The sequence below is a fragment of the Fonsecaea multimorphosa genome (genome assembly GCF_000836435.1).
Source record: "Fonsecaea multimorphosa CBS 102226 unplaced genomic scaffold supercont1.3, whole genome shotgun sequence".
NCBI classification, from domain to species: Eukaryota; Fungi; Ascomycota; class Eurotiomycetes; order Chaetothyriales; family Herpotrichiellaceae; genus Fonsecaea; species Fonsecaea multimorphosa.
The window spans coordinates 1,000,770-1,022,349 of NW_015971637.1; the positions used below are offsets into that span (position 1 = coordinate 1,000,770).

At 51.1% G+C, this 21,580-nt stretch overlaps 9 protein-coding genes across 9 annotated transcripts; 4 read left to right on the forward strand and 5 right to left on the reverse strand.

Annotated features, from left to right (window-relative positions):
- Positions 1-384: 384 nt before the first annotated feature.
- Positions 385-1,842, forward strand: Z520_02157 (uncharacterized protein; the record flags this gene model as incomplete). The annotated part of the gene is made up of 2 exons (XM_016772671.1): positions 385-866; positions 945-1,842. The coding sequence occupies 2 exons, from the start codon at positions 385-387 to the stop codon at positions 1,840-1,842; spliced, it is 1,380 nt and encodes a 459-aa protein (XP_016636141.1).
- Positions 1,843-3,355: 1,513 nt separating this feature from the next.
- Positions 3,356-3,985, reverse strand: Z520_02158 (uncharacterized protein; the record flags this gene model as incomplete). The annotated part of the gene is made up of 1 exon (XM_016772672.1): positions 3,356-3,985. The coding sequence occupies one exon, from the start codon at positions 3,983-3,985 to the stop codon at positions 3,356-3,358; it is 630 nt and encodes a 209-aa protein (XP_016636142.1).
- A 35-nt stretch (positions 3,986-4,020) lies between these two features.
- On the reverse strand, positions 4,021-4,469 carry Z520_02159 (uncharacterized protein; the record flags this gene model as incomplete). The annotated part of the gene is made up of 2 exons (XM_016772673.1): positions 4,021-4,318; positions 4,369-4,469. 2 exons carry the CDS (start codon positions 4,467-4,469, stop codon positions 4,021-4,023), a joined length of 399 nt encoding a protein of 132 aa, XP_016636143.1.
- Positions 4,470-5,144: 675 nt separating this feature from the next.
- On the forward strand, positions 5,145-6,272 carry Z520_02160 (uncharacterized protein; the record flags this gene model as incomplete). The annotated part of the gene is made up of 1 exon (XM_016772674.1): positions 5,145-6,272. The coding sequence occupies one exon, from the start codon at positions 5,145-5,147 to the stop codon at positions 6,270-6,272; it is 1,128 nt and encodes a 375-aa protein (XP_016636144.1).
- A 965-nt stretch (positions 6,273-7,237) lies between these two features.
- Z520_02161 (uncharacterized protein) lies at positions 7,238-9,384 on the reverse strand (the record flags this gene model as incomplete). The annotated part of the gene is made up of 9 exons (XM_016772675.1): positions 7,238-7,469; positions 7,618-7,894; positions 7,997-8,077; positions 8,128-8,206; positions 8,266-8,287; positions 8,362-8,584; positions 8,638-8,759; positions 8,807-9,118; positions 9,173-9,384. The coding sequence occupies 9 exons, from the start codon at positions 9,382-9,384 to the stop codon at positions 7,238-7,240; spliced, it is 1,560 nt and encodes a 519-aa protein (XP_016636145.1).
- A 3,199-nt stretch (positions 9,385-12,583) lies between these two features.
- Z520_02162 (uncharacterized protein) lies at positions 12,584-12,897 on the reverse strand (the record flags this gene model as incomplete). Its single annotated transcript, XM_016772676.1, has 2 exons — positions 12,584-12,812; positions 12,875-12,897. 2 exons carry the CDS (start codon positions 12,895-12,897, stop codon positions 12,584-12,586), a joined length of 252 nt encoding a protein of 83 aa, XP_016636146.1.
- Positions 12,898-14,176: 1,279 nt separating this feature from the next.
- Z520_02163 (uncharacterized protein) lies at positions 14,177-14,809 on the forward strand (the record flags this gene model as incomplete). The annotated part of the gene is made up of 1 exon (XM_016772677.1): positions 14,177-14,809. The coding sequence occupies one exon, from the start codon at positions 14,177-14,179 to the stop codon at positions 14,807-14,809; it is 633 nt and encodes a 210-aa protein (XP_016636147.1).
- A 750-nt stretch (positions 14,810-15,559) lies between these two features.
- Z520_02164 (uncharacterized protein) lies at positions 15,560-16,288 on the forward strand (the record flags this gene model as incomplete). Its single annotated transcript, XM_016772678.1, has 1 exon — positions 15,560-16,288. One exon carries the CDS (start codon positions 15,560-15,562, stop codon positions 16,286-16,288), a length of 729 nt encoding a protein of 242 aa, XP_016636148.1.
- A 224-nt stretch (positions 16,289-16,512) lies between these two features.
- Positions 16,513-20,205, reverse strand: Z520_02165 (uncharacterized protein; the record flags this gene model as incomplete). Its single annotated transcript, XM_016772679.1, has 1 exon — positions 16,513-20,205. One exon carries the CDS (start codon positions 20,203-20,205, stop codon positions 16,513-16,515), a length of 3,693 nt encoding a protein of 1,230 aa, XP_016636149.1.
- Positions 20,206-21,580: the final 1,375 nt, after the last annotated feature.

Genomic DNA, 21,580 nt, shown 5'->3' on the forward strand with positions numbered 1-21,580 from the left:
CATCATCAAGCCCAGAAATCAGCACAAGATTGGTTCATATATCTGAATTATTTACTCATCTCTCTTCGCATAACCTGACCCTTGCTACTGGGTTCTCGGGCCGAGGTACCTGCGCCGAGTTTCGAGGCAGACCAGTGCAATGCTTCGCTGGCCATTCCGCCAATGAGCGGTGCACAGAACTCAGCATACACTGGAGTGCGGGGTTCGAGAGTAAGCGAGTGAGCATACCTCGGTCTTCAGTATATGGGAGGTTGATATATTAAAGTTATTATCGTACAGGACAGTCCCTTCACAGAACCGGCCATCATCTTTGTCAAATTCGACACACACCCGGTCTAATCTACACTCTACCACCAACACCACGATCTATCACGCTTGCACACCATGGCGGGAAACGCTTACGTCCTGGGGGTTGGCATGAGTGCCTTCCTCAAACCGCGGAAGGTGCGTGCATACACTGAGCTCGCCTTTGAAGCCGGCGTCAAGGCCATGCTAGACGCCCATGTGACCTACGACGACGTCGAGGCCGGCGTCGCCTGCTTCTGCACATTGCCGAGCTGCAGTGGACAACGGTCATTCTATCAGTTCGGCATGTCGGATATCCCCATCTACAACACGAACAACGCATGTGCTACTGGCTCGACTGGACTACATATGGCGCGGAACTTTGTGAGGGGCGGTGTCTACGACTGTGTTCTCGTCATAGGCTTCGAGCAGATGAAGCCTGGTGCTCTTGGTGGCGGCCCTGTAGATGGTCCAACGCCACAAGATCTCAGTCTGAAGTTGATGAACAAGACTAGAGGAGAAGCCAATTCACCGAAAAACCCGCAGATGTTCGGAAACGCTGGTCGAGAGTATATGGAGAAGTGAGTGACCATCCATGATATCTCAGTGGCTGGACTACATTTGTACTGTGCATATGCTGACTTGTCATCCTCACTCAGGTATGGCGCCTCTGCAGAAGACTTTGGAGAGATTGCCCGGATCTCGCACGAACACTCGTCGCGCAACCCCTACGCACAATTCCGAGACGTCTACACCCTCAAACAGATTATGGACTCCCCCATGATCCATTATCCGATAACCAAGCTCCAATGCTCGCCAACGTCAGACGGGGCGGCCGCCGCCGTAGTTGTGTCACAGCGATTCCTCGACCTCCGACCCGAGCTCAAATCACACGCTATCCTCATCGCGGGACAAGCCCTCAGAACCGACACGCCCAATCTGTACTCTGGTAGCGCGATGGAGCTGGTCGGCTTTAGCACTACAGGACGCGCCGTTAAGGCAGCGTATGCCGAAGCTGGCATTGGCCCCAAGGACGTCAAAGTGTGCGAGTTGCACGACTGCTTCTCCGCCAACGAGCTGATCACGCTGGAAGGACTAGGCTTCTGCGACGAAGGAAAGGCGCACCTGATGGTCCGGAACGGCGACATAACCTACGGGGGCAAGGGCCCGATTATCAATCCTTCCGGGGGACTGATCTCAAAGGGCCACCCTCTGGGCGCCACGGGGCTGGCACAGTGCGCTGAACTGACCTGGCAACTTCGCGGATGGGCCAACAACGGCCGCCTGGTCAAAAACACCAAGTACGCCCTGCAACACAACCTGGGCCTCGGAGGCGCCTGCGTCGTTACCGTGTACACTCGAGCAGACGGCAAAGTCAACACCGACCGTGCCGTACCGGACGAGGAGGCTGCCCGGCTCAGCGGCCTCGGCTACAACCCTGCTGTCGAGGCCAAGTGGGTAACGCCAGCGCAGGCGAAGAAGGTCCGAAGCAAGAAAGCGGATTGTGACTATGCGCTGGGCGAGACCGTGAGCAAGCTCGAGAGTGTCAGGTTGTAGGCAGGAACTTGAACTTTTTGGTACCCCTGTGTACATACTATCTTGTCGGCCTATAAAGCTGGAAAAACTTGAAATCAAGCGAAATTTATCCCGCATGATAGTGTCATACAGAATGTTCACTTCCCATCTGATGACGTCCAAGGCGTCTTCCAAGTCGCGATAGCAGGACGGTACGTACTATGTAAGGAAGGGACACTCCTGATGAATTCGTCTCTCCGCGGAGGTTCAATCCGTCAAGCTCTTCGCCTTCGGAGTCGTCGATCAAGTACGCCGCGACCACGATAGAGATCACTCCTCTGGGGCCGTACATAGTACTATACTATTACTATATAGCACTACTACTATGTAGTATGTAGTATGTAGTAAGTTAAAGTTCGAGGGAGATACATTCTGAAAGGCCGTTGGTGCCGGCCTTGGCTATACGGACTTAGGCTTGTGCGAATCGAGCCCACTGGTAATGCGGCCTCTAGTCAGGCTTGGTAAGTCTGAGAAAGCGAAGAATTATGTATATAGGTACTTAGTACTATGTACATACCGTAGTACTATATCTGAGAGGCTAAAATAGGACTAGTTGAGTATCACGTGATGTTTCAAAATCTCCGAATTCAGAAGAATTTGTGACGTGTTCAACTATAGCTACAAGTACCAAGCATAGTACTATAGTTTTTAGCCTCTACTACCATTCTATATTAGATAATTCTAGGCTAAAGATACTGCTAAAGTACTAAATACATTGTAATACATATATATATACTATACTAGTGCCTTTATATATTTATACTTTTTGTTATTGTTTTTTCATATATAAATTTCTAGTCTTATACTAAGCGGCCCCCCTCTAGGGTGCTGGACCGATCTAGAAGTAATCTAGTCTACTTTTAGAAAAAGTAAGGAGTTCGAATCTCACTCTTATTGTCGACTTTTTTTTTATTTTCGTTAATTTCTTATCTATATATAGAGATATAGTATATTTTATTTTTTGATACTAATTTTATTTAAATTTCTAGCTTTATATTATATGTATATATAAAGTATTTATTATAGTACTATGTATTAATAACTTAGTAATATTTACTAGAGCGCTTCGAAGTGCTTTAAGGTAATCTAGACCGATCTTAGACCGGACTGGATCAGTCTCAGATCGGTCTAAGCGTCTATGAGCACCCTAGAGGGGGGCACCTACGTACTATATATATACATACTATAGTAGTATAAAAGGCCTAAACTTCTCTATTTATAAGTAGTACATAGTATACTGTATTTATTCTTGACGAGGCTAGGCGACTAAGGACTATAAGCCCGGGGTCGTGTAATTCTGAATCCTAGATCTCGGGCTCTCGTCGTTAGAGTTTCCATTGATATAGTAGTTTAAAAGTTTATATATATACTATGTACTAAGTATATATAACCTACTATGTACTTAGTACATTGTACATATGTATATATATAGTGCTATGTAAGGATGTAAATTGTAACCAGAGCTGATGACATCATCGGACAAGTTGCTCAAAGGCTAGGAAAAGGCATTCCCGACGACTCCGCCTTCCTCAATCCCCAAGCCGTTTTTGCCAATGCTGCTTCCTGCTTCGACTAGACTGTGACCTTCCCTGGCCCCTTCCAAAGTCAATGGCAACCTGTTCTGTAAGTGCGACTTGATGGTGCCCGTGTCAACGAGTGACGCGAGTTCTTTCAAAATATTTCCGTGGCTGTTGACGTCTACACCGTAATACGGTTTGGTGCCCAGCAACTCCCAGATGAAGCTGAGGCTCTTAGCCATGAACTCGGTCCCGTACATCTTGTTCATTTCTTCCGTCTGGACGATACTGCAGACCTTTCCGAACGGGGCGCATAGTATCTTGCCGCAGTCCTTGAAATACTGCTCAGTCCTGGATGTAATGAAGATGTACTTGATGGGATATTCCAGGTGAAGGTCTGTGATCTGTGGCGCCAGAGGCTGCCGATGGTTGACGACATGTGTTGCGCCCATGGTCTTGGTGAACTGCACCGTTTCATCTCGACTCGCGGTTGTCACCACGACTGGTAACTCGAGAACTCGTCTCGCAACCTGGGATGCAACTGAACCTACCCCTCCTGCACCGTTGATGATGAGAATCCCCGACTTCTCACCTTTACGAATCTCCATTCTTTCAACCAATGCCTCGTATGCCGTAATATACGTCAACGGAAGCGCGGCTGCTTGGACGTAATCGAGCGACTCCGGCTTCCGCCAATCGACCTCGAATCCACCAGCTGGTATTCGGCATTACTTCCGTGTCGAATTGGGCTTCCGGAATAGAAAACATTGTCCCCGGCCTTGAAGCCCTTGACGCTCGAACCAACAGCCTCGACCGTCCCCGCCCCGTCGAAGCCGATGATTTGAAAAGGGGTAGGAACTTTTGAAAAGTAGTCGGGATAATCGTCGTAAGTGCCTTTTCGGACCTTGGTGTCGACCGGATTGACCGAGCAGGCTTTCACTCTGGTAGTCGTCAACAGGGAAGCCGGATTCATGGATGTGTTAACACTGACTTTACAAGCACATCGTAACCGTCTGGAGGTCCAGGGTTAGGGACCTCCTTCGCCACAAGTTGTTCGATCCCACCATATTCCTCGACGACAATTGCTTTCATTCTGTATTAGTCAGCCGACTAGGCTGGTCTCTGAAAGTAAGACATAGTAAGTACATCGTATTGATGAAGAACCCAGAAATGCCAGTGACGTGTTAATGACATACAGACATAACTTGAAATTTGGTCAGCCGGTCTCCATGAGCAGGAACATTGTTCCGTGACCCCCCTCTTCTGACCCTCGAACACGACGTCTTGTGGTTCCCGGTGTACATGCATGCCTCTAGAGCACGATTTTACAATGTAGACCGACAATGTGTGCCCAACTACCAGGAGAACTCACTCCAGGTTAGGATACTATGTACTGTCAAGCTTCCGACACCCCTGTTAACCCGACATCACTACTATATATGTACGTGGCGATCGACGTTTATTCGAAACATCCGTCATCCGCCACCCAATGACAGGTTCTGAATCAAGTCCTGATGACTGAAGAAGCTTTACGCGATTGGCATGAATTTCGGATCAAATATGCGATGCACTGTCCGTTACTCATATGGATTTCCGCCGTGACGTTTACATACTCTTACACTTGCCACTATGTTTATACATACATAGTATTTAATTTGGTCGATATATAAATTGAGCGATGGCTGACGAAGGGGACCTCGCGACCGAAGAGCCGTGGCGCAGTATCCAGAGTTTGCACAAGACAGATTATTACCGAACCCAACAAGAATGGCGCAAAAGATTCTTCAGGCAGGCCTCTCGTCAGGGATGTCGGCCGTCTCAGGCATTCATTCATCGAAACCTGAACCGGTGCCAGCGGAGTATGATGGGCTGAAACACCTGATTCCAGATAATGTCACTCCCCAACTTGATACTCGATATACTTTGCGCGGCAAGAACGGCAATGATGTCCAGATCCCCGTCATCATCTGGGGAGCATGGTCTTGGGGAGACACCAGCACCTTCCACTGGTCGGACGATGAACTTCCTGCAGTCCAGAAGGCATGGCAAGAGTGCCTCAAGAGAGGTCTCACCTTCGTGGACACCGCCCAGGTATACGGGAGCGGCAAAAGTGAGAAGATCCTTGGAGACTTGATCAACAACCACAGCCATGGCGTCGACCGCTCACAGATCATCGTGCAAACAAAATGGCTGCCCATTGTCACTGACGCGGCCACAAACTTGATTCACCCCGTTGATGCACCATACAAGGAGCTTCATAATACCCTCGAACGCATGAACCTCAAGTACATCGACTGTTATTTGGTACACGGCCATGTCCATGCCAGCTCGATCAGCCAAGTCGCCAAGGGCCTGGCGAAATGTGTGGAGGAGGGCCTCACCAAGACCGTGGGAGTGGCAAACTACTCGCCAAAAGACATGTTGGAGATGAAGGACGCGCTCGCCGAGTATGGCATTCCGCTTGCCACCAATCAGTGCGAGTATTCGATTTTGCGCCGCATGCCGGAGACTGAAGGCATGCTCGAAGCGTGCAAGCAGCACAGCATCGTTTTCCAGTCATACTCGTCGCTTGCTCAGGGTCGCCTCACGGGGAAGTACACCAAGGCCAACCCACCGCCAAAGGAGTACCGCTTCAGCTCATACCCCATGGAGTACATCGAACCAGTCCTGGAAGTTCAGCGCCGCCTTGCACAGAAGTACAACGTCAGCATCCCTGCGATAGCGCTGAATTGGAATATTGTCAAGGGGGCAGTGCCTGTGGTCGGAATGAGGAAGGAGAGCCAGGCTCTCGAGGACATGCAAGCATTGGGGTGGAGATTGACGCGAGAGGAGGTGGCCGAGTTGGACAAGCATGGATTCCAGGGCAAGTTGACGAAGCTTTGGCAGCAGGGATGACTTTTGTTCCACACGGCGATGTGCATCATAAGTAATTTGAACATCGCAGACAACACTCTTGTGCGAGCTTTTCCCCATACAGTGCATACTTAGTAAGTACTATGTACTACTAGTACTAAGTATCGTTGAAGCTACATGGCAGTTGCAGCAGACGCAGCCGACCCCGTAGCCAGCGTAAACCACTGCATGACACGGAAAAAATGTTTCCACTGGATAAGCACCGGACCTCTGGACTCAGACCACTGCACCTATGTATGTAGCTCGGTGTTGAGAGGTAGAGCGGGCCCCAAAAGAAGCCCCAAGAGGTAAGTACTATGTAACTTCCAGTCGCTTAGGAGTGGATTGGAGTGGTTAGGTGGATCCAATATGGGCCTCTGCAATGGCTCAGCACTCACCGGCTGTCCTTGGCGCGTTTTGCTCGGCGTCGGATAAGTCCTCTTACTAGGTAAAGTACTATGTATTTATTCTCCGAATACTAAGGTACATTGTACTACTAGTATAGTATGTATGTATGTATTAAGATGACCGCTGCACAGTGGTGGTCCTGTCGATGCGGATGAAGAACTTGAAAGCTTCAGACCAAGTATGTACTGAGTATGTACATAGCACTATATACATAGTACTATATAGTATGTATGGCAATTACATACATACTTCTATGTATCAATACTAGTAGGTACATAGTTTTAAGTGTGTTGAACAGCCTCATGAATGTATATCAAAAGCAGCATGTCGATGCTCAGGGAAGTTTTATACCTACGGAACCATCTCCAGCCTGACGGTTGACATGATCGAGCCATTCATTAGGAACTTGAATGACAAGTATCGTTCTCGGCAGTACGAGGTTCATGAACGATGGATACTATATATCCATTCCATCAGCAGTGTCTGTACATAGTAGGTTGCCGCTCACGCCTCGTCGAGCGGGCTCTGACACTGACGCCATTCTCCTCCACCCCTCTTATCTAGACCTGCTGCTGCGTTTTAAGGTCGACGACTTCGATCTGTTCCAGCACCATACCCTCAGTCTTCTCTACCAAGCCCCGGCCGTCCAGCGTTAGGTGCAGCACGACGTCGTCACCAAACAACGCGCCCATCTCTTCGACGGGCCGTCCACGGGTCTCGGGAATGAAGAGGTAGACGACGACTTCGCAGACGATGCACAAGGCCATGAAGATCAGGTAGAATCGCCAGGTACTGCGCAGCGAGTCCCCGCCGGGGGCTTTGGGTCAGCGAAATCCAGTAGATGCAGTGTCCAAATGGGTTCGAAGGGCGCGGAAGGGAGTAATTGGGCAGGACCGGTGCCTTCCTTGGGGAAAGGGGGGTTCTTCACTACTATACTTACATGTTCCGAAAAGCCAGTGGGCCTGGCGTAGAAAAGGTGATGAAGCCGACAAAATACGAAAACATGCTCAGCCCGATGCCCTTTGCTCGAATCGTGGTGGGGAAGATCTCGGAGCACCACACAAACGATGGCGCATCGATGAACTGGAACAGGATAATGAAGAGGAAAATACAGGCCACCGCGACACCGTTGCCTGTTTGGTTGGTCGATCCTAGGTATTGTCGCTGAAGAAGAGCTTCGATGAGAAGATCGACAGCCAGGGCTGGGAAGCCGATCACTAGAGTTGGGACACAAATTAGAATATCAAATTTGCCCTGGCGGAGGAACCAGAAACACATAGTACACGAGTTGGGCAACAGAGTGAAGGCCTGGAACTCACGGAAAAGTTTCCTCCGTCCGAACTTGTCCATGGTGAAACAGGCCACGAAGGCGGCTGTAGTACCAACAATGGTATAGACGGCTAGTTGCCCTTTGTCAGACTTGGCCAAATGGATCGTCCAGGCCACTCACCATAAATGAGCAATGGCATGACACCTTTGAGACCCAACGTCCCGAATATGCGGACCAAATAGTTTACAATGCCGTTGACCTGGGCACGCAAGATCAGCTCAACATAAACGACGCTGGGCACGACGCTGGGCAACGTACCCCGGTTGCTTGGGACCCGAACCTAACACGCGTGTCAGTCTTTGCTACCCAAATCCCCCGGCTCCAGAATCTACATGACAGGACTGAACAACTTACATGAGGAAGAGCACGAGAAGTGAGCGTTTCCGCCAGCTCGGCTTCGTGAACATGCGGACATACCCCGATTTCTGCTCTTTGTCCTTTTCGACCTGGGCCCGAATCTGGATGAATTCGGCCTGGGCACTAGAATCCTCCGGGTCTGAGGGATCGCGATGAAGACGTTGGATGACCTGAAGCGCCTCTTCGTGACGGCCTATCCAGCACAGGTAGCGAGGAGATTCTTATCTCATGTTGTCAGTCATGCCAGGGCGAAAATAGGGCAGCAATACTGACCTGGCACGAAATATATACCAAGGAGGAGGCCTAGGGGCCCGACGCAGGCCAGGGCAAGAGGCAGACGCCATTGCAAAGTCTCATTCTTTGCGAAGTAGGTTGCCACCGAAACCCAGGCGACCCTAGAACGTGTCAACAGACCGTGAGATACACAGGAGGGAAAGCGTACGCGACATAGCCGAGCCCAAATCCCATAACTGTCATGCCGGACATGATTCCACGGCAGTGTGGTGGGGATATTTCTGTGAGATATAATGGGACCAGACATATCAACATGCCGAGACCAAATCCATGCAGGATCCTGGTTGTAATGAGCATTGCCAGGTATGGAGATCCAGCAGTCCAGGCAGCTCCGATTAATGAGAACAATGCCGACGCTGCGAGAGATTTTTTGCGTCCAATCCAGTCAGTCAACGAGGCTTGGAAGAGGGAGCCAAAGGCAGCTCCGGCCGCGAAGAGGGCATTGACGGCGCCCAAGACACTGGAGGATAGGTCGGTCAGGAAGTCTTCTTGCGTGGAGGTCAGTCATGCTCACTTTGCAGTATACTTGCTCGTCGCTATCGTGTCTGTCAGCGTCATCGTAACTTCAAAGTTCGCTCTCTGGTACTCACGATCAAGGTTGAAGTCCTTGTAGAAGCCGGGTTGGCCGATGCTGGTGACGAATACTCCAAACCCGAATCCATACCCGAAAGTGCCAGTGGCAACAATCATGCCAATGATGATGTTGTACCGAGTAAGTCTCGCCATTTCGTACCGCAACAAGCCTGGTTAGAAGACAAGAGCTCAATAAGTAACCCTGATTCTCTCCGTGATATGACTTTGGTCGGTTCTTATAAACAATTCCATGTGATTGAAGTAGGCGTACAATAACCGGACGCCGAGGCAAGCTTCCACTTCTTCAGCTGTTGTGGTGTTAAGACCTTGACCTTCTATGACAGCCGGTAAGTAGCTGGTGTCCTAGACTGCCCCGTGGGGAACCTAGAGCATCGTTTCGAGGCGAAAGCTGGGGTCGAGGAGGCTAAGTGGAGAAATGGGCTGTCGAATTGGAGTCCTTACCGTTCCACCGGATGCCGATAACGGGAAGCAGTCACCGTATCGTTACATGCCCGAGCGTCCAATGTCAATAAAGCAGTCAGAAGCATCCAAATTCTGACAAAATCCAGGCGGTGCGGCTCAAGGGCGTTAGCGTTCCATAAGCAAAGGTATACTTTTCCCCAATGTAGCACGATGCTCTCAGCCAATCTGCCTCCACCTTGGCCCCGCATGGTATGCTCGTGTTCTTCAGAACCAGGGCCAGGCCGGCTATCAGCTACCGTTTTTATTCGTTAGAGACAACCGGTTTCCCAACCTCTGACGAAAATGGTGTCAGACTCTTTTAGGGGTCGTCGCCCCAGGCCCATGGTAAGAATTGAGGTGTCGGGTGGAGAAGGACTCGCATATGCTGCCCGGAGTCGAGGTTTTGCCGGCCGCATGATGAAGTGACCAAGAATTGTGCCACAATCGTATACTGAAGGATTTGGGTGAGTTTACCAAGGCACACCTTCACAGTTTCAACAGTACCCATTGACTTGCGGTGGTCGTGGCACAGGCAACGCCCTTATATAACCTGCTGCAATGGATGTACCAGTCCCTCCAGCTGAAATGGACGATACTAGGTGCTGTTCGTCACATATTCAAAAGCCTCCAGTTTGGCAAAGAGGTTAGAAAGAACCGTGGTGGTCTTGGAGACAATCAGCATGCTATGAGCATGTTCATGAAAATCCGAAAACATCGTTTTGCGAGAGGAGTGTCGTGTATTCCACAGATCTGTCGTTGTCTTGCTGGCGATCGGCTATCGTACCTGATCGACTGGTTTCTCCGAGAGGAAATCACACGCTTCATCCCAGAAAGTATGACATAGGTCCCCCAGGGCATACTCCAAGGGCAAAAACTTTAGTGACATGCTTTTCACATCCGCCCACGAATCTTTTTCTGTGGCCATGGATGAGTCTCGCAACCTGGTAGCAAAATCTGGAACCCGAGAACCCTGACGTGCAGCAAGTCCGCCGATGACTGTCGCCCATAAGAGGAATTCAGGCTGTGTCTGCCAGTGTTGACAGCGGGCACACTCATCCAAGGCTCGGAGGAGGAGTTTAGTGACCTTCTCGTGGAATCCACCAATAACCGGTAATGTCCAGGCGAGTTCCGCTATCTTCCATCCCGGCAAGTTAGCATTGCGCTCAAAAATGAGTCTCGACGCAAGACCAGGCACGGGAGCATATGCAGCAACAAGGACAACGCCATGGACTGACGGAGAGAGGCTTACGAATACAATGAAAGCAAGACGGGCGGCTTCGAACAAGCAATCTCCTTCTGATGGAACCTGCAAGGCATTGTGCTGGAGAACGCGACGAGTGTGCACCATGAGCATAAGATCCGGGCTTCTGCGGGGATCGCGTAGCCCAAGAGAGAACGTCTCGAGAAGAACCCGAAGTTGACAGATGATTTGGCGTAACCGTGGACCACTACGGAAAGCTTCCAAGAACACGAAACCATCTTGCCAGCTTGCAAATCGAGACCATGCGGCGTCATCCCATGTCACTTGTAACGAATCCACTAGGTTTGATGCCGAATAAAGAGGTGGAAAGACCGGTTCGGTAACAGTCATCAAAGAATGAAATGTATCGACCCTGAAGCAGTAAGCGTTGTCTAAGGGTGCATTGTGCAACTTACCTACATTGAGACCATGTTGCTAAGGCCGTGTATTTTCAAGGTCTCCAGACCTCCTTTCTGGGCGACGAGACTCCTCAAGGCACGCAGATGAGTTCCTTGGAATTCCACACTGGAATAGTATTCGTTGTCTCTATACACGGGAGTGGTGAACCGGGGATGCTTCATGGTACGGACCGAACCATGAATTGCCAGAAGGGTTATCGTCCAGAGCACGTCATCCGACGCAACACCTTTATGGTCCTGCAGGGCTCTTCGGAGATGGCTCAGCGCCTCTTGCTTCAGCTGAAGTTGGAGCATTTCATTGTGAGGTGGTTCGCCACTGAAATAGGATCTGTAACACTCGCCTGCATATATGGTGGCAAAGAGACAATGCGGCGCTAACATTGAGGTGCGAATGGCGGCTCCTCGAATCTCTGTGATTGCAGCTTCGTGCGTAGCCAGAGCAAACGCCGGCCACTGATGTATCAATGCTTCAACACTGTCTCAGTCACAACTCCTCTGGGCGCAGACCTCATCCTACCGTTATCGAAGATACTCTGGAATTCATTCGAGAGTCCCGGTTCGCCGAAAAGGTTGAGCGGACCCCAGCGGCTTGTGTCAAGCATGGTTCTTGGTGAAATCGGTAGGGCAAAGCCAGTTGCAAAGGGATCGCGAGCCAGACAAGAAGCGTTCCTCGTCATATTACATGAGGTAGAGCTTCGAGATGATGGCGAACGCTGCCTGGAGGAGCCTGAAGAGCTGCTTATCGAATCAGCTTTGCCTACACTGCACAGTCTCTTTCGTTGTAAGCTGCGGAGTTCGCGGTTCTTCCTGTGTGCTGCTAACGCGGTGTGCTGGTGTCGACGGGAAGACTGAAGCCGCCTGGCGGACTCATTGGTCTTACCGTCTTCGACCCAAGGCAAAAACGTCAATTCCATTGATGGTCGAGACTTTTGCGGTGATGTTGAACTGATTGAGTGTTGAACTGATGTTCCGAAGGGAATTTTGCAGGCGCCAAAATGGCGGACAAAAAAGGCAAAATTGGCGGGTTTGTCTGCTTTGCACCTGGACTGGACATACACAAACATTACGCCAGTCGACAGTCTCTACAAGTGCATCACAAGTGGAAGTTCCAGGTGATCAAGTCTAGAACAATGCTACCTGATTTTGTGTACTCTTGCTACTGATCAGCAGGTGGTGGTCTCCGTCGCGGCGAACCAGTCAGCACACCGTATCAAACATCCTGTTGACTTCCTTACAAGATCCCGATGCAGATATCTCCCTTGACTTTGGCAATGACCCGGATGTCCACTTCAAGCGCCAGTCGCACGTGCACTTTCAAGCTTCCTCCCATATTCTCAATGTCCTTCTTCGAAAATCCCTTGGGGATATAGTCCGGAGTGCTGTCTCCAACCTCACCCTCGGCGGGCTTTGCCAGCTCACCAGCATTGCGCCCTCCAGGAGCACTGTCGAAGGTGTCATTCCTGGGTTGGGTATGATTAGGACCAAAGACATCCTAAGGGAGAAGAAGAGATCATGTACTTACAAATCCTTGGTTTCGCCCGACATTTTTCGGATCTGTTTTTCTTGGCCTTGGTGATTCCTCGCTACGAACTGCTCTGGATGATGCGACTCGTCTGCAGGCAGTCGAGCTATCAGCGCGGCGTGTCGGTGGGTTTCTTCGCGCACTCAGCTGTTCGGCTGCTGCTCACTCTGGTGGGCAGGCGAAACAATGCTTCCTGAGACTGCAAACCTGGGTTGCAACTTGCTTTTGGGCGATGAAGAAATATTGTGATTCTTTTCTCGACGTGGCCGATGGAATTATTATTAGGAGCTGCAGTCACCCGTACACCCGTTAGCGCTACCGTACTCGAAATGATTGTAAAGCGCCGCTTCCGGTTCTCGATCCTTCTAAAATCAGCAAGATTGTACCCTTCACGAGATATGGGAAGGTTCAAAGATGAATACGGTGAAATCGAGGATTGAATGGAGCTTGCTAAAGGTTGGCGGTCTGCATGCGAGAGGCTGGACGTTGGGTGATCGGGTGGGAGGATGCTATCGTCATCAAAGATGTCTGGGTCTTGCGGAGCAGTATCGACGGTCGGAGATACTGGGTTGTCGGGGTTCATGTCGTTCCTGGCCCCAGCATCGAGTGTCTGGACATGCTAGCAGGGCTGTGATCTGTCGGCTGGCAGGACCGGTGGGATAAAGCTGCTCTTTCCAACGCCAGGAAGGAAGCTATCGTCGATGCGATGCGTTAGTCCTTGTTGCTTGGTCGGTAGCAACGCCGACCAGGTGCCTGATTGGCCATCTCATGCAGGAACGAAGCTTCAAGCCTCCACGTAACGACGGGCGGACTCCACCAGCGAGATGTCGAGACCGTGCATGAATCGCAGGGATGAGCAAGAAAGAAACAAGGAAAAACACCAGAAGTGGACTTCGTAATGGGCATTCGCAGCTGATCCACATACAGTATTACGTCAGGGCAATGTGAGTTCCGACCGGGATTGTAAGGCACGAGGGGGTTATGAAGCACGTATACAAGGCACTAACACCTTCTCCACAACAAGGCTGCCCGTCAAAGGCTATATTTCTCCGTCCTTGTAGGTACCTAGAGTACTTTCATACGGCCCGCCATCTTGACAGGATCGACGGTCAAATTCTCCGCTTCCCGGGCGCCAGTACAACACATCTGCCGATCAATCACCCGCCTCCTGGTTAACCGTCCCTGAGCTACTTAGTATCTCCATCTCATTTCGACTTTGGCATGCATATTATACAATTGGAGAAATGCAAGAGCATCTGTGACAATACCTTCTGGTTACCCACCCTTCTGCAGTGAGCAACAATGGTGCTCTCGTTGATTACCCTGGCGGCCACAGTACCTCTGATCGCCACATCGACCATCCAGCTTCAGGAGACCAGTCAGCGGAAACAGGAAGAGAGCGAGCTCGAGCTCAAGACGGAGAAATGCCACCTCAACGGGCGAGCGACAAAACGAATGAGCGCCCAGCGTCGAGAACAGTTTCAGGATATGAGGGTCGTCCTGGATGGTGGAAACGTTTTCCTAGAGCCACAAGCTGTTTCGCGAAAGCATCCCTTCACTGGCTACCTTCTACCATACCCAGACAAATCCTACGACGGCATCGTCAGCACCGTCAATGCCGAAAACATGCTCAATTGGATTTTCATCGACAAGGCCACCTACCGACTGAAGTATGGCATCCGTGCAGAGGCCCAGCCACAGTGGACTGGCCCTATGACTTTGATATCCGGACAAGCATTGAACGAGTGGAGGATAGCATTTGATGGCTGGGAAGGATTCGTAGCGGTCCAGGAGGACGAAGAAAGGTGGGCCATTTATTTCGACAAAAATGACAATGGGTTAGCGGGGAAGGTCGAGGGAAAGCCCGTGGTCGAAATCGAATTGGTCCGTACACCGCTGGAAGAAGAAACGAGGAGTGGTGAAGAGCCGGACTGAATGACTTCCCACGGTGGAGATATGTACAGGCGAGTCTTGCAGAGAAGTGGCAGCCAAAATGAGACTCTGCCACCCTGATTTGGAATTCGCTTCTCTTGCTGGCTCAACTTTTGCCGAAACGTAGCAGGCGTTTGGCGAGCCCGGGTGTCTTAGGCGAATTGGCTTGCAGATCCGGACGATCTCCGCTTCGGAGTGGACATCATGTCGGGGCTTTTGACGTTGACAAGCCCGCCTGCGAGCCGAAGCTAGATCAGAGTTTCAGAAGACTGAATCATAGGTCTGGAGTGTCCAGACCTTTTCGCACACCGACAGCCGTATCTTTGAATTCTGTGGGACTAGGGGCTCTGCCATTTGGCATGTGAGGGGCTGTATCAGACAGCAATACGTGGCCAGCCCGAGATAGCTGTCAATAAAGTCGGGGCTGGGTGAAGGCAAAGCGTCCGTCGCATGTGCATCGTTCTCCAAGTCAGAAATAAGGCAGTTGACCACCATGACGTCTTCCCAACTGCACGCATAGATCCCACATACGTGTGGCCATGTCCTGACACCACTTGACGCATACCTACGCGGTAATCCGCAGCTGGTTCGGTGCTGTCACTAGGCTTGCCAACCAGTTTCCTGCCCTCTGCTGACCAATTCGCCGCTGCGGTGAAGCTGTCCTGTGTTGGCCTCGCCACTGGATACGCCGTCCTCGAACAATGTCATCCTGTCGTCGGAGCGCATTTGCGGAGGGGTCATGCTGAGAGGAAAATGTCCTATTCCTCTGCTGGAACATCACATGAAAGAACCGAAAAGCACTATAACTATGGGATAGAAGTCGAAATGGGCCAGTCCACATCGCGACCGAAACAGCGTCCAGCGGCACCCCGGCAGGAGGAAGAAGGATGGGGGCTCTTCCACCATGGCCAAGATATATCTGCGCCTGAAGGGTCGGACTCACAGCAGGCGCATGAAGAGAATTTAGCTCCCAGCAATGCCACTCCAGAGACCACGGAGGACGCCCCTGCAGGAGACGAGATCCCGCAGTCTTCTGCGTCTGAAGCCGAGGATACAGACCACGAAGATGAGGATCAGATGGACCCCACCACGTCGCATGAGTCCCCCTCAGCGCAGGATGAGCAGGACAATAGAAGTGACAACCCTGATGAGGAACCCGGTCGATACCCTGAGACGAGTACGCCAGGGCAGGGTTCAGATTTTCCTCCTGACGTCTCTGGAGAAGAGACCGGAAAAGCTCAGATATCAGAGCCACCCAAAGTGACCGAGCGAGAGACTGGTAGCCCGGGGGCAGATTGCACGCAAGGAGACCCCAGAGTACCGGAGAATCCACATGAGCCTGTTGCGAGCCACTCCGCTGACCGCACACCATATACCTGGTTTGACATGGTCATTGACCTAGATGATCCCAAACCCCTCGGGCCTGCAGGATACTTTCCCGGACCCTTGACAATGCCTGAACCGCCGCCTCTAGGACCTTGAACCAGTCTTGAAGTGTTATAGTCCACTGACGACAGGGCGCACCATGGTCATAATATATCGGCATAGTTTCAAGTGACCCCAGACCAATGTTGTCATTGTCGGAGGAAGTGGTTTTGCGCAAACTTGGTATCTGGGTGCGAGACCGTGATTGAAGAGTGTAAATTTTCAAACACGCTATTGCAAGCTCGATCGCCATAGCATCATCGCAGTCATAAGCGATTTTATTACCCAACTTTCGGACGCGCATCAATTCTAAAGGATGGTGGAAGCTCCAGACTTTCCGCGTCGCTGGATTCGAGGATTTGACCCTCGTCTGGTCGTATGGTTGTCCTATATTCCCCGTCCGCTCCCCACGAATCGACTGGTTGCTGGAATTTATTCCACCAACCCATCCTAAACATCTCGCTCTGCCAGATGCCCCTTTTTTCCCATTCGGCATCCGACCAGTACTCGGAACCCGGGGGCACCATTCCAGATCTCGGGTCCACAATACGGGACCCTGCCAGCAAGCTTGCCACGGCAGCGATGCTCCCAACCGGCTTGGGCAGGACATTGCGCATGTCAATAGTAATGAAGACCACGAGCGCACAGATTAGCAATGCACCGACAACACCCACCAGCAAATGAGTGGACAGAGGCGACTGAACGAGGCGGAAATGGCGAGGATTGACGTAGGTTGCCTGCAAAGGGTTAACCACCGTTTCGGTCGCATTGTTGGACAGAGTAGAGAAATCTGCGCGGAGGAAGCTGTTGACCACTTGAGCCATGTACTGGCGATACAAGTGCGTATACGATGCGATCAATGTGCTCTCATCTAACAGCTCAGTCGTCGGGGTTCCATCCTTGCCATAAACTATGGCATTAAACGTGTCGTCAAGCTTGTCGGCTGTTGATGTGACATTCAAGACTTGCAGCGTTGGAAATGCAGTATAGAAGTTGGAAAACTTGATTGCCGAGCCTGGGTGCACCACCGGCTCGGTGGAGATTGAAAAGTCGGGGAGATTGAAGCTCACGTTTGCCTGTACTCGCTCGAGATATTGGGTGCATAAGATTGGAATAAAGTGGTCGATTTGATTGTCTGTGACATGGCCGTAGTATAAGGCCAAGGTAGGACAAGTGTTAAGAAATCCTAACGGCAAAGTCGAACCAAAGTATCCGGACTTGTGTACTGGGACTTGAATTTCAGAGGAGAGCCAAATATTTCCTTCATTGATAAAGCCGGTATTTCCACAGCCATCCGGTGTGCTGATATTGGAAGAGATGATATCACCACTGATGGTGGTATTCAGGATTCGGTCCTTAGGAACAACATTGCACGTAACTGCTCCTCGAATCGTGGGGGTACCAACAAATATGGTTCCACCTTGGCGAAGCAGCTGGTTTGCGTCGTCGTCCACGAGGCTAAGTCTGGGGACCGCTACTTCGGAGTAGGTCCACTGGGGATATGACATGTTGCCTTCAATGACGAGGAGTGGGACATTCGTGGTAGTGTCGGCTAACGTGGTGGTATTAAACCAGTCCAAAGCATTCACCTGGACAGAAATGCCCTGAGTGGTCGCCTTGGTAGTGAATAGGCCTGACACAATAATGGTGAGCAGGGGAGCAAGAACTGCCGAGACAGATGCTGCAGTCAAAGCAAACCGACTATGCCGGAGGCCGCTATAAGTGGCATGTAAAGACACGTGCCTCAAGGGATACCAGAGCATTGAAGAAGTGGCGTCGCAATCGGCTTTTGCCATTGCGTGGAAAGACTCTGTGAACTCGATCTCGAAGTCCATAACGTTGAAGAGGGTCGCCAGCAAGAGGAAAACCAAGACTGGCGCGTACAACCAGGAATATCTGGTTGCGCTGTCTTCATCGACGCTTCCAAGACCGTCGTGTGCTTGCGATCGTGACAGTAGGACCTCCAGGGCGATGATGGCGGCAATAGACGCCAGGATGGTGGATGACATGCCAATTCTGCGCAGAATGAAAGGTCGAGTCCATTTGATGTTCTGAAAAACGGTATCGCCGCGGTCCGATGACCCGTGCAGTACTGCTTCGGCCCTAGGGATCATTTGAATCGAGAAGGTACGGGCGCCATCTTCATAACCAGTAGCGGTCATGAATTTGTGTGGATCCAGAATATCTCGCAGCTCACCCAAGCTTCGGTGGCCAGAACCTCGGAGACGGGCCTCTAATGCTGGGCTGCGAGCAAGAATTGCGGCAACCGCAGCAATAGAGTCGATGCTCCTTGGCACCACACCTCTTGGACGAACGAATAGGATGATAACAATGAGCAGGACCATCAACGCGGCGACGCCTTGCATGACCCTGATTGGAATCTGTCTCGCGATGAGGCGGTTCTCATCTTTGGAGATTGTGCCTTCTATTACCGGCCCAGCATTCTCAGCTGTATCAGAGAGTAAATAAAGATTTGCGAGTTGTGCTGTGATTTTGCCGTATATTCTGCTGGCTGTGGTATTGAGATAAGTCGAATCAAGGAGATCTTCGGCCTTGAAGTTGACCGAGTCTTGCTGCATCATCGTTGTAAAGACATCCAAGATTACGTTGCTCGACGTCGAAGCGGAAATTGTAGAGGCTTGTTGCGTCGTTGCCAGAACTCCATCAGCGATGTCAACGGCGCTGAGACCATTGAGACCACGAGCTTCTCCAGTCACATTGACGGATTGGACGTTTCCCTGAGTATCGAGGGTGACCGTCGCCGCCTGGAGTGAGTAGGATGGAACGCAGACGATGTTGGACGAGTTCAGCAAGGTGTTGTTGTTTTGGCTGAAACCCTCTGAATATGCTGCCGCGATCATGAATCGCGACCTCGTAGGATCATCGAGTGGGAGGTTTGAGCATGTCACATTCTGCAATGAAGCTCGATAACCAAATCGATGGGTAGTGTCGTTTTGCTCATAGAACCAATCCGGGGCATCAAGATATGCATTGTATATCTGGCAGTCCGGCAGTGTCGCCGATGAGTTGTAGTATGTTGATATCGGCGCATTGCTTTCGTCGTCAATAGACGTGGTGTGCTTGAGGATCCCAGACTCGCAGCTGAGGCTGGCGCTGAAAACATCAACCGCGGCAGAATATGCTAGACTGCCGTTCACGAGTCCATCACTCGGGGCAAAACTTTGAACAGCATATTGGTCGGTCGTACCGACGGGAAGGCTGATATTATAGGCCCTGTGGCCGTACGCGACATACGCAGCCCTCGAGTCGACCGATTCAGCGTGACGAAAGCGTGTACCGTCAAAGGTATTGTTGAGGGTCATTGGGGTCGGCACTCCATTCTTTTGGACTGATTGGAGGCTGAACATACCAGTGCTCAAGACAGTTATCACTTTGATCAGGAGGAAGACAACAATACTAGACGAGACGGCGAAATGGCCACGTCGCAAAGATTTCCAGAGCGACAAGATCTGGAGCGGCGTGACATAATCCAAGAGAAGGCTGTTTTCTGCTCGTTGAGGGCCTTTTGCCATTTCCGCCCAGGGCTGGATTGATTTTGCGGCATAGTCGACTTGACGCCAAAGAACAGTGACAACCACAAAGACGGCCGTTGGACCATAAGTCCACAAATAATGATCACTGTCACTGCTCGTAGCAATTCCGTGATTATTCTGCGAAACAGTGTACACCACTTGCAGGGCAGCGATGACAGCGACAAAAAAGAGAGCAAAGGCGATCAGCACCCAGTACCTTAGGAAAAATGGATTCCAGCGTGTATTCAGCCGATGACCTGTTTCTTCAGGATTTGACATGTTCGTGGAGACGAGCAAGGCGGCACCTGGAGAAGGTTCATGTTGTGTCGCCTTTGGGGCAATTCGAAGGCTTTCTAACTCAATGTCAGGAACAATGCCGTGTGGAGGATTTGCACTGGTAAACCCGAGGCGTGAATAGCCTCTGGATCGAAAATTATCCATCGTCATGGGGGTTAGGGGAGCGACGAAAAGTAGAAGAGTTGGAGCCAGAGACCGCCGCCCTTGCTGCTACCTTATATGCGACGGCGCCATGACCTGTTCCTGAAAGCAAAGGATTGCAGCGATTGAGACGATAACGAAGGACCTTTGGAGGGTACGCGGGTGTGAGAGCGCGAGATGGGAGGCTCAACCACAGATAGCTGGCAGAGGGAGACATGACTGCGCACGTAGGTCGATTGTGGTTAATTCCCCGTATAAGTACTCCGTACTCCATATCTGGCTAGCTAAAGCCTCTGCGAGAGTGAAGTGGCATTGTAAAGGTTGATTAGGTTTATTTTTGGCCCTTGAAACAAAGCTCGGGCGCCGTCGCTGTCATATGGGGATCAGGTTTTCGAAGCGTCCTCGGCGTAAACCTTAGCGACTGAAGGAGGTGAGATGAGAAGAGGCCCAAATCGCCTTGTCTGACAGCCCTGCGCCGTCTTTCGCTCGGTTCCCGTTGCAGCCACCCAGCCACCTCGCCACCTCGCCACCACGCCATGCGGTCCGTCACAGAATCCATAATTCAGTCGTCTGACGCCACTTTCTCGCCTTGGCCTTCCTTGGCCTTCCTTGGCCTCTCACCTTCATCCCAGTCTTAACCCGAGGTGCTAGTGGTGCCTAATTAAATACCTACCAACCTAGGCACCTACTAGGTAACCATAGGAGGTAACTGATCATTGTGCCGTTCTTCTCAGACTCTCTCCATTTCGAATGGCCGTGATTTGTTGAATGACCTACTCCTCTACAGAAGTGTGGTCGGCGCACAAGCGCATTTCCATGATCTCGGTTTCCTGCAGCCCCCATTGCCATCTGGTTATCTCGTTTCCTTGGGCTGCAATGCGGATACCTCTATGCGTCTTCTAGGAAATACTTTGCTGACATGTAATAGGGCACGAGTGAACCATGCCGAGATTGTCGCCAAGACTCCTGTGCCCCTGATCTCCTTCCGCTATCTCCTTCCCCAAGGCCAGCATAGCTAATCCCTCCCAGACCAACACATGATGCTGTATACGCAGCTGCAAGAGCAAAGGGGTCATAATATATGTGAGTGGTACCAATGACCACCCGCCCGAGTTTCGATTTCCCGCCCTGAGACCTTTCGCCGGTGCTGCTGCGGCTCCATTACCGACTCGCTGGCCACATCGAGGACAGGCTTATGCCTTACAGCACATCGTGCATGCGCTATCGAGGAGTGTTGAGCTCCGACGAGCGGGAAAGGAATAAAGAGCATCCTTTTCTCCTTTGCTGCTGTCTCTCGAATTCTTTTTTCGGAATTCTGGAAGAATACAGGGCCCGCCCTCGCCGCACACTTTCCACCGTGCTTTTGCCGCAATCGGAT